The 17967-nt window shown below is 52.2% G+C and overlaps 1 protein-coding gene across 2 annotated transcripts; it reads right to left on the reverse strand.

Moving 5' to 3' along the window:
- Nucleotides 1-1762: 1762 nt before the first annotated feature.
- Nucleotides 1763-17066, reverse strand: TMEM114 (transmembrane protein 114). 2 transcript variants are annotated; one of them, XM_021698222.1, is made up of 4 exons: nucleotides 16847-17066; nucleotides 16487-16567; nucleotides 4000-4137; nucleotides 1763-2741 (listed from the first exon to the last, which is right to left on the reverse strand). In XM_021698222.1, the coding sequence occupies exons 1-4, from the start codon at nucleotides 17064-17066 to the stop codon at nucleotides 2509-2511; spliced, it is 672 nt and encodes a 223-aa protein (XP_021553897.1). In that variant the 3' UTR covers nucleotides 1763-2508. The 2 variants fall into 2 exon arrangements, with proteins under 2 accessions (XP_021553897.1, XP_021553896.1); XM_021698221.1 differs by lacking the exon at nucleotides 4000-4137.
- Nucleotides 17067-17967: the final 901 nt, after the last annotated feature.

Below are 17967 nucleotides of genomic sequence, written 5' to 3' on the forward strand. Positions count from 1 at the left end.
CCGGGGGATTTTTTTTTTTTTTTTTTTTTTTTAATGTTTTATTTATTTATTCATGAGAGTCAGAGAGAGAGAGAGAGAAAGGCAGAGGCAGAGGGAGAAGCAGGCTGATGCGGGACTCGATCCCGGGACTCCAGGATCATGACCCGAGCCGAAGGCAGTCGCTTAACCAACTGAGCCACCCAGGCGCCCTCCCGGGGGATTTTCTTAAACCTAAGGCTCCCCAGGCCTTCCCCACATCTCATGACTCTGAATCCTGCAGGAATAGGTTGAAAACCTCAGCTGTACCTTGGAATCATCCAGAGAGGTCTTTAAACACTATCAACTCCACCCCGAGGTACAATGAGAGCAAGGATTCAGCCCGGGCATTGGGGTTTTTAAAAGATGCCCAGGTGATTCTAATGTGCAGCAAGCTGTCACTTAGCAAATGCCCCAGATCAGGGTCACAAAGGACAGGGACCCCGATCAGCAGCATCCACATCACCTGCGAGCTGGTCAGACCTGTGAAATCTTGGGCCCCACCTGGACCTGCTGACTCAGAGAGCCCCTGGGGACCACCCCCCGCCAGGAGGGTTGGGACACCCCAAAGAGTCTCGGCATGCTGAAGTGTGAGAGGCACCACCCCAGGGGATTCGGATGTGCAGCCACTTTGCACACTTCCATTCCCGTGGGCTAGAACACGAGGACAAAAGGAGGGATGGAATTTTTGGGGGGAGGGAGCAGGGGTTACAATTAGTCCCTGAAGATCACCCCATCAGCAAGCTCCATGAGAATCTTTCACTTCATATCCTAGAGCCACCCCCACCATGCATACTGAGAAAAGCCCACGTCACACCCAGACGTATGTTTGCCCAAAAGGAGCCAGGCTTCCCTGGAGAACACTCAGTGCCAAAGGACCAAGGAGGTGGGCGCCGTCCCCCACCTAGACCCACTGAGGCCACACAGCTAATGGTGTCACCAGGACTCAGCCCATGACGGACTCCACACCTCCTTTGCTGGTGCAGAAGCAACCTAAAAACCCTGCCCCATGAAGGAAAGAAGACCCTGTGCGTGCATGTGCGATGTGTGTGTGCTTGTGCATGTGTGTGTGCATTGTGTGTGTGTGTGTGTGCAAGCAACTTTACAAAACCTCCTTACCGGAGGCTTGTTAGAAATGCAGAACTGCAGGCCCCATCTCCACCTCCTTCCTGAATCAGAACCTGCATTTTCACAAGATCCCCATAAAAGTCGGAGGTGTACTGGGGTAAACCAAATGCCAGGCCACTCTCTATCTTAAGATTTGTTCAAATGCTAGCCATGCTCAGACCCCACTCTGAGAGACTATGATGTCATTGGCCCAAGGTGGCCCCTGCACATTTTTTAAATTCCGTTGAGGGTTGGGATCTGCTAATCGGTCTTCCTCAGGGGGTACAGGACCCTCCTCCTCCTGCTTTTCCAGTTGTCTGAATCTTGCCAGTCTCGGACTTCAGGCTAGGGAAGCAGGCTCAGTCAACACATTCATGGGGAAACTACTCTATGACAGGTGTGAGTGAGTTGACGAGGGCTCACAGGTGGCACTTGGGTCCAGGAGTGACTACTGTGTGTTTGAGGATATTCTTCCCTACTGGTTGTGAGTCCGCTGATCCTTCTTCCCTCCTCAGGCGAATCTGCTAATGATTCTTTCTTATGAGTCTCAAGCTTGCTGATTGCTCTTCCTGCTGGCGGTGGGCTTGCCGTTGGCTCTCCCTGTGATCTCTGAAGTGACACAATGAGGGGACCAGCACGCCGACCACCAGAAAGCTAGGAGGGGCTTCCATGTCCAGGATGACTACTTTATGTTGCAGCACTGAGTCCCTGGTCACTGAGAATCATCGCTCCAAGTCAGCCCGGCCTGTCGAGCTCCGGGACTGTGGACGGGACGAGCATGCACCTCGCTGAGGTGGGGGGAGGGGGACATTTGCACCGCCCGGTTGGTGAGAAGCCCAGATTTCTGCTCTCGCCACCCCGTTTCACACTGCGCCCTAGGCGGGGGCTCCAGGTCTTCTGAGGCCTGAGGCCCAGAGTCTGGGGTGCAGCACCCCCCCACACACAGCAATCAAGCTGCAGCCAGTCCATTGAACCTACTCAGGAAAACTGTGGTAAGGGACTGAGCACTGTTCTTGGAGCAAGGAATAGACCACCAGCTCGCTGTGCGCTTTTGTGCAGCTTACCTAACCTCTCTGATCTTCCATTCCTTAGCAAAGAAGGGGAGCTGATGCAATGAGTGGGGGTGAATGCTGCAATGAAGCCAGAGGAGGCCCACAGGGGCTGCAATCTGGAAAGTTCTGGTTATGATCAAGGGGCTATTTTGTGGTTTCAGGTGAGGTGGGTTCTGCATTCCCAAGGCCTCCTCCAGCCCGTACGGACACACACGTGCACGAACACACAGACACACCACACCAGGCACGGACATGACAGCCAGGCCCGGAGCTCAGCACGTAGCAGTGGCCTTTGAGGCCAGGGCCCTGCCTCCCACCAGACCAGGCATCGGGCTCATATGGCCTGGTCCTGCCTCTGTCTCAGGCTGAGCACGCGGGCCGCCCCCATAAAGGCTGCCCCGGTGAGCAGCTCGGCGATGAAGCTCATCCAGCCCAGGGCCAGGGACCAGCCGAAGCGGATATCCACCTGGTCCAGGAGGGCCTTCTCCTCCAGGAGACACTGCGCCTCCCGGAAGGCGGCCGCCGAGTACACGATGTAGACACTGATTCCAGCCAGGGTCAGCAAGGCTGCAGGAGAGGCAAAGGAGAGCAGATCAAACGCCCAGGCTCCTCTTCCCCCTCCTCCTTGCCCAGCCCGCCTCTCCAGCTGTCCATGCTCCTCCTACCACAGGGCCTTTGCCCATGCTGGTCCCCTACCCAGTGCACCCTCCCTTCCCTTCCCATTCCCTCCCACCACCAGAAACTCCTGTGCATCCCCACATCTCAGCTCATCTAACCCAATTCCAGGACCTCCCCGAGTAGGTCAAGTCCACCCTGTAGTTTCACAGCACCACACACTGTCACTGTCCAGGTCAGAATGGCAATTTTGCATTTGTTTGTGAGATCGCTTAGCTAATGGCCATCTCCCCCAATGGGCTGTGAGCTCCAGGGGGCTCATCATGGATTCCCCGGCACCCAGCACAGGGCTGGCCCACGGTGGGTCCCCAGAGACCGGGAATGACAGATGCCCCGTTCAGCGCCACAGCTGCCGGCCACAGGGGGCTATTTCAACTGAAATTAAATTAATGTAAATGAACGTCTAGGCCTCCCTGGGCATCTGCCTCACGTCAAGTGCTCCATAGCCTGGCTCGAGGCTCCCCCCCCATGGCACAGTGCGGATTAGACTTCCCGCCAAGTGTGCAGAGTGGTTTCGAGAATTAGTCCCTGGGTAACCTCTTAATGCCAATATCAATAATAGTAGAGGTTGGAGCACATCTGAGCCTCACACTATTTTCACCACCAGACATTCTTTTTGGTCCTTTTCCTCCATGGATCCCAAGTGTGTGCATCACCTCTGTTCCTGCTCAGTGTTTAAGCAGGGACGATTTCAAGCCCACAGGAAGGAGGGAGGCCTTAGGACGCCAGCCATGTGCTGGATCCCATCTTTGAATCCAGCATCTTTGTCTGCCAAACAAACGGGATTAACCCAGGCATTGCCCGGGTTTTAATCAATCAATCAATCCATCGATCGATCAAAGCAAGATGTGTCAGAAGGGCAGAGGCACATGAGAGAGCGAGGGTCTCCTGCCAGCCCACAGCCCACAGTACTGCAACATAAAGTAGCCCACGCAGAAGCTGCAGGGTCATCTGTGAAACCAGGAAAACAATCCTCAGGACCTGCTCCCACCCTCTGCTTCTCTCTTGGGACCCACTCATCCCTTCCAGCTCTGATGTCACAGATGGGGAAACTGAGCCCCGGAGAGGATGCCCGCCCACCCTTCCCTGGCTGAGGATTCATGTGCAGCCCCTCTGGAGCCCCCACACTCCGTGCAAGGGGGGCACCTACCTCCAAAGAGGAAGAGGGTCCCTGTGAGCAGGAGGAGGATGGAGACTCGGAGGAGGAAGCTCAGAAACCCCGTCATCCCCCCAAACACCATCAGGATCAGGCTGAGCGGCAGCAGAATCACAAATGTCCCATGCATGGCTTAGAAGAGAGAGGAGGACAACAGGCAGAGGAGAGTTACCAACAACCTTCAGTCAGTCAACAAACACTTACTGAGCACCACCCATGGGCCAGCCCCCAGATGCTGGGAGAAAAAATTAACACCATTGTTACTACCATGTCTGATGATGATGATGATAATATAACAACACGTTACAAACCACAAAATCCACGCTTTTTCATGGCTAATATTCCATTACACAAGTGAAACAAGTCAGATAGAGAAAGACACATACTGTATGATTTCACTGATCCATGGAATCCAGAAAACAAAACAAACAAACAAGCAAACAAAAAATAGACTCTTAAATACAGAGAATAAACTGGCATTTGCCAGAGAGGAGAGAGTGGGGAGGTAAGTGACATAGATGAAGGGGGTGAAGACATACACACTTTCTGGTATAAAATAAATAAGTCACAAGGATGAAAAGTACAGTGTAGCAAAAATAATAAATAATACTGTAATAACGTTGCATGATGACGGATGGTGAATACACCTGTTGCTGTGAGCACTGAGCAATGTATAGAATTGTCCAATCCCTGTGTCCTACCCCTGAAACTAACAGAACATTGTGTGTCGACAAAACTTCAAGAATAAAATCAACTAATTTTTGAAAGTAACAAAAGGTGTGGAGACTCATCTATGCCAGGCTTCAGGTCGCACAAGCGCACGTCCTCACGCTCCCTGCGAGGCAAGTACTGCCGTGTTCATTCGCGTACTCACTCAGCATGTTTCCTGAGTACTGTAGTGAGTAGAGTCAAGTAGTGAACAGATCAATAAGACAGAGTTGAGAGATGGTGACAAGTGGCTGGGGAGGGCAGTGAACACAGCACAGAATGGGCTGGAGCAGTGGCTTCACGGAGGAGGTGACATTCAAGCAGAGCCCCGGGAAGGAGGTGAGAGAGGCAGCCTGCAGAATGAAGGTCAGGAAGGGTGGGGTGGGGGGACGAGGGAGGAGCAGGTGCAGAGTCCCAGGACGGATTGTGCTTGGTGGGATGGAGGCACCCGGGGAAGCTGGCAGGGGCGGCGTGAAGAGAGCACGGGGGAGAGGGGATGCAGGAGATGAAGACAGAGAGCCAAGAGCAGAGCACGCACAGGATTGTGAACTTCCGTCCAAATGAAAGGGGCCACCAGGCGGGCAGCTTGGGACAAGAGAATCCCACAGTTTAACTTCTGTTTCTCAAGACTGCTCTGCTTGCTATACTGAGAGTAGACAGCAGAGGGGGGCAGGGGACGGACAGGTGGCTCCCAAGCTCACATCCCGCGGAACCGCTGAAGATGACCCGATCTGGGACGAGAGTCTTTGCAGATGGAATGAAGTGAGGGGTCTCTGCATGAGATCATCTGCATTCGAGGGGGCCCCACATCCAAGGACTAGTGCCCTGGGAGGAGGCAGGTGAGAGCACAGAGAAGATGAGGTGAAGATGGGGGAAAGAGATTGAGTGACGTGGCCCCACACCAAGGGCTTCCGGGGATCGATGCCACCACCTGAAGCCGGGGAGGCAGGGACCGGATTCTCCCTTGAAGCCTCCAGGAGGACCAGCCCCGCGCACCCCTGCCTTTCAGACTTCCGACCTCCTGGACTGTGATGCAACACACTTCTGGGTTTTTAAGCCACCCAGACTGCCTGAGAAAACAAAGACAAGGAGCGGGAAGCCCATGGGGGCATTACTACCATCACCCTGTTAAGGATGAGGGTGACCAGGGGCCACTGGGAAGGGGTCGGATTCCAGGTATATTCTGAAGATAAAACAGGCAACGGTGTTGAAGGTGTGAGAACAAGAGGGACAAGACAAGCAGTGAGATCTGGGGCCTGAGTGCTGGACGGACGCACCACCGTCTGCACAGGTGGGAAGATGAGGGAGGAAGTGCTGGGTTCGGGGCTCGGTCAGAGACCGGAGCACAGGCAGCGGAGACAGAGGCTTACTGTAGCCCAGAGCTGGGCAGGTCCAGCCTCGGGGATCAGTGGGGCACCAGTATTACAGAGCTGGACTGGGAGTGGGGACCGGACAGGCTCCAGGGACTCCACAGGGAGTTCAAGTTCTGGAATGCCGCTGTATCAGGCCAGCCCCTAGCTCCCCTGACACTGAAAGCAGCCCCTGTTCTCAAGACCCAAGTATTTCCTAAAGACCCAACCCTGCCTTTCCTCCTCCACATACAGTCCCCCCCTCTTCCTCTGGTGCTCTCTGACTGCCCTGGCTCCCCATCCTGGGCCGCCCAGCCCACTGGCTTCTAGACTTCCCTCCCCGGCTCCTGCCCAGCTCCCTTCATGGTGACTCATCACCACGTGGGGAACATTTGCTCTGAGTTCCATTGATGAGAACAGTGATTGGCAAGGGGAGTGTGGGGTGGGGGGGAGGGGATGAACAAGTGAGAGGAGGGGAGGCCAGAGAAAGAACATCCCCTACCCCTCTTCCCTGTCCCCAAATTGCAGGTGGCTGGTGAGTCAGAAGCATATTACATTAACAAGGCATGATCAGAACTTACATTACAAAACCAGAAAGTAGAAAAGAAGGAGTTACATGAATGTCAAGTGGGGTGGGGGTGGGGAGGGGGGGCGGAAGAAATCTGGGATCTCAGGATCCCAAGATCTCAACATTTGCCACCTTCTTGGCTCTGAGCTTCCCGGCAGCCAAAGCAAAAAGGGAAAGAATTGCAAAGTTCTTTTTCACTGGCCATTCGTTTACCAAATATTGATTGATCATTTACCATGAGCTGGACACTAAGCCTCTTTCAGTCCTTTTGGCAGCAAGATAGGTATGAAAATAAATACTTCGTTCTTGCTCTTGAGAGCGAGCTAAGCTCATTTCTTCCAGAAGTCTTTTTTTTTTTTTTTTAGATGTTATGTATTTATTTGACAGAGAGAGACATAGTGAGAGAGGGAACACAAGAAGGGGGAGTGGGAGAGGGAGAAGCAGGCTTCCCGCTGAGCAGAGAGCCCAATGTGTGACTCAATCCCAGGACCCTAGGATCATGACCTGAGCCGAAGGCAGACGCTTAACGACTGAGCCAGCCAGGCGCCCTGGGAGGGATGTTTTTGTGTGTACAATACTGTGCTTTTATTTAGAATGATGCTCAACTTGTTAAAATTGAGTATTTAAATACTTAGTTTTTCTTAAGCCTTTTAAGTTTTACTCGCAAATCTTTTTTTTTTTAAGATTTTTATTTATTTTGAGAGAGACGAAAAGAGAGAGCAGGGGGAAGGGCCAAGAGAGGGAGAAGCAGGCTCCCCAGTGAACAAGGAGCCCAATGTGGGGCTCGATCCCAGGACCCTGGGATCATGACCTGAGCCAAAGACAGACACTTAACTGACTGAGCCACCCAGGCACCCCTCAGAAGTCTTTCCTTACACCCACATTCACAGTCTGCTCTGTGCCCCCAGCTCCCCACGGTCTCCCTATTCTAGTGTCTGTTACCTAGTATGGGGGGCAGCTCCCTCTTCTGTCTCTCCTGTTAAGCTGTGGGTTCCTTGAACAGGTTCCTCTTGTACGATTGTATCCCTGAGTTTCCAGTAGAGCACTCAGGAGATGGTGAGTGCCCGACGGGTATTTGTCGACCTCATTAATTAATTAAGAGCTAGATGGTGTTTCTCAAAGCCAAGAAAATATGGCAGTTTCTAAGAAATGAAAAAGAAACCAAGAAGCTTGAGAGATGACCTCACAGGGGTTCAAAACAGAGACTTTCGAGCCAGGTACTCCGCATTCGAATTTGGGCTCTGACTCTGGGGCCCTGGGCATGTCTCTTAATTCAGCAGGAACTCCATTTCCACATCTGTGAAAAGGAGGCGGATAAGAGGTGGCTCACAGGATTACCATCAGGACGGTGTGTGTGAAGATGATGGGGCAATGTAGGTACCACGTCCCATAGAATAAGTGCTAGAAAGATCATAACCCTGCCAGGAATGACGATGATGGGAGACAAGAATCCAGCCCGACTTCCACTGTGATCAAATCACTTTGTCCTCAACCCTGTAAAGGCCACCAACCTCGGCAAGTCAAGGACACAAGAGCAATCTCCCTCCCAAAGCTTGTCCGTCTGTCCCTTCCTCCCTCCCTCCCTCCCTTCCTTCCTTCCTTCTTTCCTTCCTTTCTCCCTTCCTTCCTTTCTTCCTGGAAAAAATCTTGGGCCAGAAAGCACAACAGCTGGGATGAAAACTTGGCCCTGGAAGATCTGTCCCCCTGTATGGCATTGCCTCCAGACCATGGCTGGGAAGTGAAATCATTCGTCATTTAGAAATTAATGAGGTTTCCTGGAGCGGGTTCAGCCCTGGCGGCGCCATGTGTGAGTTCCCAGACTTGTTGCAAGCTGACTTGACGTACACGTTCAATTAAATGTCTGGGTAAGAACAGGCTTCCCGTGGGAGAGTTGTAAAATCTCCTGCTTAAGTCTGGCTTAGCTTTCGTGGTGTGTGTGTGTGTGTGTCTGTGTGTCTGTGTGTCTGTGCGCGCACGCACCTTGGTCTTTGTTATTTTCAGGGCCGCAGACATGGGGCATGAGGATTGATTCTGAGTTCCGTACCCATTTCCAACCACATCTCATTTGGAAATACGTATCTATAGGCCCCTAAGGAGGGCCATGCTCTGCCATAGAACCCGGGGACTCTATGATCTAGACTTGGTCCCTGCTCCCCCTGGAGACCAGGGTCCAGGGCAGGAGACAGACGAGCAGGGAAACAAAGTCACAGGCTGTGATGTGTTATGAAGGAAGTCAGCATGACAATGCAGAAAAATGGGGTAGGCAGGGAGTGGGGGGCACTTCTTTGGATAAGGTGATTGCATTCATTTCCTTGGGCTGCATCACAAATTACTACAAACCAGGTGTCTCCTACAGGAATGTATGATCCAACAGTCCCAGAGGACATAAGTCCAAAATCAAGATGTCGCATGACCCCACTCCCCTCCAGAGTCTCCAGGGGAGAGTCCTTCCCTGCCTCCTCCAGCCTCCCGAGGATGCTGGCAACCCTTGACACCGCCTGGCTGGTGGCTGTGTCATTCCCAGTCTCTGCCCCCATCTTCATTCTCCTTTTCTTACAAGGACCCTTGTCATAGAATGCAGGGCCCACCCAGTTAATCCAAGATGATCTCATCTCAAGATCCTAAACTTAATGACATCTGCAAGGACACTTTTTTCAAATAAGGTCACATCCCCAGGTACCAGGGGTTAGGACGTGGATATATCTTTTTTTTTTTTTTTTTAAGATTCTATTTATTTATTTGACAGAGAGAGACACAGCAAGAGAGGGAACACAAGCAGGGGGAGTGGGAGGGAGAAGCAGGCTTCCCGCTGAGCAGGGAGCCCGATGCGGGGCTCGATCCCAGGACCCTGGGATCATGACCTGAGCCGAAGGCAGACGCTTAATGACTGAGCCACCCAGGCGCCCCGGATATATCTTTTTTATAGGGGGTGACACCTTCCAATCCACTCCAGTGTTTATGGGAGGAGCTCAACAGATGGCAGCTAAGATTACTATATAGAATTAATAATAATAATAATAAATGTTGACAGGCCTTTTTTCATCAAGGGCCAATGTGTGCCCAAGGGCAAGAAACTGTTTAGTTCAAAAATACTTTGTTGAGGAAAAAAAAAACAACTTTGTTGCCAGCTTTAGGAAGAGCAAACCCAGAAAGAAGCAAAGATGTTCACGCCAAGGAAAAGAGGATTGTGACTCTCCCATCATCACACTTTTCAAAGAACTGCTCAATGGGAAAACCAAGCTTCCAATTCCACAACAGTAGTGAGGTCAGGAAGCCCCGGGGTGGTTAGCGAAGTAATAGTAGTGCTCTTAAAAAAACTAGAGACAGAGTTTCTGCAGAGACATCAGAAGCACTGACAAAAGAAGGAAATCTCAGGAACCATTTCCCAAACGGGGAAATGTCACACTGTCTTTATGTTCAAGCCTTGTCAATGTGACTTGGAGACCCCAAGAAGGGCTCAGAGAAATTCAGTCCTTATCGTGGGTGGTAAGGAAGTCAATTTTTACGTTTTTGTCAATATTTGTTCTAGAATCTGGGGTGACCAGAACACAGTCTTTTTGAGAACAGGGGCTGCATCTTCGTTCCCTTAGAAGGCTCCAAGATGCATCGTTGTGATATGGAAAAAGCAGGACTCTATGACAAGCAAAGACCTAAGTTCAAATCCTGACACCACCTCTTACCAAGCAAATGTCATCGCCTCCCAAAAGCCTGTTTCTGTTTCCTCCCCTGTCCATTGGACCATGGGCCCTGACTTTGCCAAGCTGTCATGAGCACCAAATGTGAGAATAACTGTTTCTTTCTTGCCCTCAAGCTCCTGGAGCTCTACCAAGTAAGAATTTTAATACCCATTTCACATATGAGAAAAGTGAGGTTCAAAGTACTGAGGTCAGTTGCTCAAGAAGGTACAGCCATCAAGTCTCAGAGCTGGGATGGAACAGCAAAGGAGGTTGACAAACGGGTGTAGGGATGGCAGACAACGGGTGTTTAACCCAGTCTGGAAATTAGGAAGGGCTGTCGGGGCAAGGGGAGGAGGTCTCAGCTTTAAGGTCAGATGAGAAGGCGTGGGGGAAGGCGTTCCTGAATGAGGGGACAGCATGTGCCAAGGCCCGGAGGCAGGAGCTATCTGGAAGGACGCACGTGCCCCAGCTCTTGCAGCTGGAGAGGTGGGCAGGGTTCCCATACTTCCACAAGCCACACCATGGCGAAATCCAACCACTAGGGCAGTCCTCCTTGGGGCTTGCGTTACAGCAGACATGACAGCATTCTTCTCAGAAGAAATGAAAACAAGACCCATGCAGCCCCCACCTCAACTCCTCCTTCGTCCTCTCCTCCCCATAGCGAACCTCTCATAAATGCTTGGACACACATACTTCCAGTCTTTTCCCCATATATTCATACTTTCCTACGTATTTACCTGTTTCTCTAATTCTAAAGGGCACAGCCGGGCACACCTCAACATGTGCAAACAGTATGTATTGGACCATCCACAGCATCTTGCCCATAACACTCTGCAACATGCTTTTCTCATTCCACGGTATTTCTTGGTCTTCTATGCACATTAGTATATTCTCTTTACGGACTACAAAATCTTGCAAAGGATAGACGTACCACATGCAGACACTTAGCCATATTTCCACCCATGAGCCCCGAGGCTGTATCTTGTTCTCCACTGTTACAAAAATGGTTAAGGTGAGCCTCTTAGAAACCTCACAGGGTAGATCCCAAGAAGTGGAATTACACTGAATATGAATTTTCTGTTTCTTTATTTGTTTAAAGTGTGTACTTGACTTTCAACAAGCACCTGAGAGGCAGCCTAAAGCCCAGGCATTTATGCCCTGAGATGCTGAGGGCGCCCCCCACTTCCCTTCCCACCTACCACACAGCTATGCATGAATCACACTGAGCATTCCCTCCTGGACTCAGGCCGCCTCTGAATCCCATTATGTCCCCAATCCCTTTATTTCTCTCCCCACCATCTCCTCTCTTGCAATTGGCACCAGGCATTGTGGGAGGGCTGGTTTTAATTTTCCACGCCACTGCAACAGCTGGGTACCCAGAGAGACCAGAGACCCAATCTTGTGATTTTCCAACCTCCACCTCCTCAGAAGACATGCAGGCCAGGCCTCTGGCCCTCAGTAACAGTGGCCTTCTCCCACTGCTGTGCTGTGTTGGGCTAGGCGTTTGACCTCTCTAGATCTGGTGTGCTTAGCTGTAGGATGATCAGCCTGACCACCTTCCTGGCTCTTAGGAGACACAGCCGAAGTAAGGCATAGGGAGGACCCAAGGTGTGGGTAAGAAGCATTTTCTGTGCTGCCTCCAGAAACACCAGCCTTCTAGCTGTCTCTGGAACACCCCGCCCTCAATCCTACTGCTCAGCTCTGCTCCTGCCCTTCCTCCTTGTAATTCAGATCTCTGATTCCCAGATGGAAGAGGCAGTGTAGGATAGGGCACTGGGAACCCAAGAAATAGGCGAGGAGCCTCTCTTCTGGCCTGCCATGGCCTCGGTCTTAGCACACCCACATTACACTGGAATTCTACTCTGTGTGGCATCATTTCCACAGGGCAGGAACCACCTGGATTCAGATCCCAGATCTACCTGTTACTGTGCAAACTTTGATAACTTATTAGCCTCTCCGTGCTTTGGTTTCCTGATTTGAAAAGTAAGGATGATAACATTTCCTGCCTCATGAGATTGTCATGAAGATGAAGAGAGTTGATAGATGCAAAGCACTCAGGACAGTGTGTGGCACGCAGCAACTGTCCCGTAAACACCAGCTGTTCTTATTGCCTTTCAACCACGCCATTGACAGGTGCCTCCACCACCCTTCCTCAGTGACCCTGTTTCATTCCCTTTGCTACACCTAGTGCTATCTGAAACAAGTTTACGTTTATTTATTCACTGGTCCATGTGTTTACTATCTGCCTCCTGCACTAGACACTAAGCTCTGTGTGGGCAAGCACCACACCTATCTCGTCATGTTCTATGCCCTCCATCTAGCCCAGTGCTAGGAGTGAAATACGTATGTACAAAGTAAGTAAATGAGTCTCTCGTGATTAGCTCCATTTTACAGATGAGAAGCCTGAGGCTCAGGGAGGCAATGGGACTTAGAGCAGGAGGAGACATTAATTGAGCTCCTACTATGTACCATGCATCTATGCTCGGTGCTTTGCTTATGTGATCTCATTTCATCTCAGAGCAGCCTGTTAATGGAAGCAGGGGACAGGCCAGAAGCCACACCCACTGGTAAGCTGTGGGGCCCTTATCTATGATGGGACTGGTCCTGCTCCTTCCCCTTGTTACAAGTGGCACATCTCATCCCGGCCAATCAGCACATCCCATCCCTTTGGCCACAAGGATTGGCTCAGCCCTGGGCATGTGATCCAGTCTGGTCTGATGAGAAGCCTCCTTAGAATTTTTGCAGACTTTTGGCAAGTAGAGGGCCTCCTTCTGCTTGGGTTGTGAAGACTGGAGAGGGTTTCTTGAAAGCAGGACCCAAACAGAGGCAAAGCCCAGAGAGGAAAAGAAAGAAATTGAATTTAATTCTCTGGATCCCAGCACACTTTTCGATTACATGGACCGGGAATTCCTTTCCTTGTTTAAATAAGGATGATTTGCATTTCACCAAAAGACTCCTGGTTGATACAGCTAGCCTGGTTGTTTCTAGACTGGGGCTCTTTTTTCAACATGGTGCTGAATTTGATGATCCCCTCCTCCTCCACCAAAAGTAATTCCAGTTCCTGGCCAAGGAATCAAACCCATGACATCCCCAGAGCTAATCTGGAAGACGAAACATCCAAGCAAGGTGGGTTTTTATTGGGTGCTGGAGTGGTCTGCCTGCTTGGGGTTTCTTGCCGGAACAATCAAGAGTTCTTCCCTATGCACCCCCACTGGGATTTGTCTAGGAGGCTGGCTCGGAGAACACGCTGCTTTGACAACTGTCCTCTCTCCTCTGTGACCCCAGCAGTAGGTCCTCAAAGAAATAAGATGCCTCCACATAACAAAAGAGCTTGGACAAGATTCAAAACTCATTCTGGGGATAAAGAGATTCTGAGAAAAGTTCTGGGGGTGGTGTACAGCGAGCATGTGGTCTGAAGGGGCAGCCTGTTCTTTCTTGGATGATATAATGGTAATAACAGCAGCTCCCACTCAAGGCGCACTTACAGAGGCCAGGCACCACTGAGGCTCTTTAAATACACTCTCCCATTCCATCCTGGCCATATCCTTATGAAGACAGGTGACAGATATCTTCCCTTTGCCCATGAGGGAACCGATGCTTGGAGAGATAGAGGGATGCACCCAAGGCTGCACGCCTCCTTGGCGGTGAAGCTGGGGCTTAGACCTGGGTCTGAGAGCGAATAGATGAACAGACTCTGGATGTGAGTTTTGTCCATTTCTCAAAATCCTGGAGCACACAGGATTGTCGGCATTATTAAGTTTCACAAAGAAGCCAGACCAATGCCAACTATAATTAGTCATCCAGTTTACCCACAGATGTGATAAGTAGGCTAAATGCCAGCACCCAGCCCAGCAAAGGGTCAGTGCTCCAGAGATGGGATTGCATCTAAAAGAGGCTGGAAGGATAGCAAAGACTAGGGTTTATTGAGCACTTACTATATGTCCAGCCATTTTCTTTTTTTTTTTTTTAAATATTTTATTTATTTATTCATGAGAGACAGAGAGAGAGAGAGAGAGAGAAGCAGAGGGAGAAGCAGGCTCCCAAGGAGCAGGGAGCCCGATGCGGGACTCGATCCCAGGATCCCGGGATCATGACCTGAGCCGAAGGCAGACGCTTAACGACTGAGCCACCCAGGCGCCCCTGTCCAGCCATTTTCATGCAACACAGAGATCCCACAACAACGAGGCATCGTGTGAGGTCCCAGGTAAGGGCACTTTTTTCAGCCAGCTAGTTTATGGAATTCTGACCACACCCCCCTTGTGGTTTTGACATTTCATTTTGATAGATGTGGAAACTGAGCCTCAGAGGTTAAGACACCTGTCCCATGATCCCAGAGGGACCTGGGAAGGGTCCGAGCTGGCATCTGACACCCATCTCCCTCACATCAAGGGCACGAACTCTTGATCATTCTTGAAACAATGCTCTGAGAACACCCCAAATTGATTCTGGTTAGCTTGGGGCTGAGGAAAGAGCTCATGGCACCTCCACCTTCCCTCAACTACCCACATATGTCAAGGGAACATCTCCTGCCCTGGGACCTTATGCAGGGTGCTGCAGCTGGATTGTATCAGCTTGTGAGAGCCAACTGCTAAGTTTTTAGGAATTTGGGGAGCCACCTGACATCATGTTGATAGCTTGAAGTTGACCCCAATGGGAATATTTATACCAAAGAAATCAGCAAATGCTTCAAATCAAGACTCCCTCTTCCCCCAGAAAGACAATTATTAACTATTTCCCAGCACACCACTGGACTTCTGTTCCATTCATTTTCTCATTCATTCATTTAAAAAATAGGTTCCACTTCAAACATAATATAATTTGTACTCATTCTCATACCTGGGTCAGCAAATCTGGGCTCGTGATCCCACCCCACACCAGGTTCTGTGCTAAATATTGGGCATCAAGCCATGGCAAGACAGGCATGGTCCCCGTCCTCACGGAACTCATGATCTAATGAGGGAGTCAGACTTTAACTCAAAAAATGTCACAAAACCTGTGCTATGAGTAGAAGTTGACCGAGTCAAGCTAGCGGGATGGGAGCAAGGAGACTTCAGGCAGAGGAAATGGCATATGCAAAGTCCCCGTGGCAGGAGGAAATTGGGCATAGTTCAGGAAGTAGCCCCAGGCAAGCACAGCCAGAGAAAAGAGCAAGGGAGAGATCGGAACTGGAGAGGCACCCTGGCAGCCCTTGTGGGCCATGCTAGCGACTTGGTCTTTGTTCCCAAGCCTCAACAAGTCCATTAAAAGCAACCCACATTTTTTAAGGTCTGTGGAACTCAGCCCTCCCTTCCTCATCAGATTCTTTCTATGGTACCTCTCTGAGCCTCAGCTTCTTTGCAGGAAAAATGAAGGTAATAATGGAGATGATACTTAACTCCACAGGGTAGCAGTGGAGATTAACTGAAGACAGTGATGGAAAGCATTCAGCTCCAAGCCCGGCCCACTGCCAGCCTCAATGAACTCGCTGAACTATTATATTTAGGTCCCTCCTTTCTCAAGTGTCTGTTTCAGCCCTTTTGCTTCCCTGCATTCAGTCTTCCCAGTGTTACTGAGTTCCAAGCACTGTGCTAGGCACTGGGAAATCAGCCCTGAACAGGACAGACGCAGTGGCCCCAGGGGTAGGGGGCTGCTCTCTGCTCCTGATGGCCTTTCTTGAATCATTCCACAGATGTTCACTGCATCCCCGCTACTGCTACTGCCAAGCGCTTGTTCTCAGCCCTGAGGATACAAATAAGGCTGACACGGGGTGTGCTTTGGGGTCTATGGGCTCAGACCTCTCTTTTCAGCATTCAGCTCCTCAGGCTGGTTTAGGTGTCTCTTCGGACTCCCACCCACGCTCCCTCCCTCATGCTGCTTGTCACTCTGAAATGTGACTGCGCATTTCCACATCCGTCTCCGCAGCTAGTCTGTGAGCTCCTGGACGGCAGGACTTGGGTCTTAATCGTCAGCACGGTGCCTGGTGCAGAGGAAGCCTGCGATCAACAGTTGTGGAATGAATCCTAAACCACACAGTGTAACCTGTGGCCCAAGAGAGGCCTGGCCCCTGCTCCTAACTCCACTCCCTTCTTCGGTCCTGGCCACCCACTCCGCAGGGCTCCCGCCCCACTCTTTGGAGAAGAGCTCCAAAACTGGTGTCCAGACCCGTGATTCTCCCCCGATGCCCTCCCTCCCGGACTCACTGAGAAGTTGTCGGCTTGAGTCGCTGACGGTCACATTCTCCTGCCAGAAGGGGTTCATCAGCGGCACGCACGGGCTCTGGACTGGATGGGGCGGAAGAATCAGTGGCTGCGGACCTGGCGTTGGGACCCCAGCCCTGGGCCTCGCCCTCACGCCCACCCTAGACGCCATCCCTGGAGGGAGGATCGTGCGGAGACCAGAGCAGCTGCGCCTGGAGCTCACCCCGCTCTGGAGCCCTCCGCCCACCCGGCCCGGGCCCAGACCCCGCGTTTTGTGCTTTGGGGCTCGGGGGAGAACTGCGAGCCCAGCAACAGGTCCCGGGCGGACGCGGCACCGCACAGCGTCCCCGCGCTCCCCCTTACCCCGGCAGGTGCGCCAGAGGCCAGAGTGCGAGCTCAGAGGTTCGAGCTCGCTGCGGTTGGCGGCCCCCGCCCGGCCCCGCGCCCCCGGGCCGCCCCGCTCCAGCCGCTCGGTGTCAATGATGTACCAGAAGTCCGTGCCGATGGCGGCCGCCAGGAGCACAAAGCTGAGCGCCCCGGTCAGCGCCGCCGCGCCCGCCAGCATGCCCAGGTGCACCCGCATGGCGCAGCCCGGCCCGCCGCCCGCCGCCCGCGGCTCCCAGCTCCTCCTCCGGAGCCTCCGGACTGGGAGCTGCCCCGGCCTTCGGTCCTCGAGCCCTCCCTCCCGCCCCGGCTCCGCCCTCAGCCCTTCACCTGCGCCCTGCGCGCGCTCCTCCCAAACCGCTCCCAGCCCTCCGATGCCACTGCCACTCGCAGGCCCCATACCTGCGATCTCAGACTTCCACCCCCGCCTTCACACCCCCATCCGAGCCTTCATCCCTCCCTTTGGACCCCACCCCAGCCTGAACGCCACCTCAGCCGTCCATTCCCACCTCCCACCTGCCCCCCAGACTCTTATCTCTCGGAACACCTCCCCACTGTCCCCAAGCCATCCCCCCTCCGTGACCCAGCCTGCCCTGCCTCTCCCTTTCCGCCCCAGCCCTCCTTGCTCTCTTCCACACCACCGCCTAGACTCCCCCCTTCCAGCCCCGTGTGCCCGGAGCCTTCCCTCACCCGCCCTTCCTAAGGCTCCCCCTCCTGCTGGAAGCGAGCTGAGCGCCCAGACAGGTGCTGGAGTTCTGGGTGCTCTGCTGCAGGACTGCGGCCTCCCTGCAAACTGGGGAAGTAAGACAGTGGGGCCTCACCAGCCTGACAGTCCCCGTGGGGGCGTTTAGTCTTCAATACCCCTCTTCCTCCAGCTCCAATTATCCTTCCTCCAAAATCCACCTTCAGCTGATATTTCTAGGTTGACTACAGAGGCAAAAGGCAGATCCAATTTTTAATAAAAGTTCTTTAAAGCAATGGGCTAAGCCAGGTCCTCTGAATCTATCCCTTTACCACCTCCATCACTGCCACCATCACCACCACCATCACCATCATCATCACCATCATCACCATCACCATCATCACCATCACCACCACCA

Source organism: Neomonachus schauinslandi, chromosome 5, assembly GCF_002201575.2.
Source record: "Neomonachus schauinslandi chromosome 5, ASM220157v2, whole genome shotgun sequence".
Lineage (NCBI taxonomy): Eukaryota > Metazoa > Chordata > Mammalia > Carnivora > Phocidae > Neomonachus > Neomonachus schauinslandi.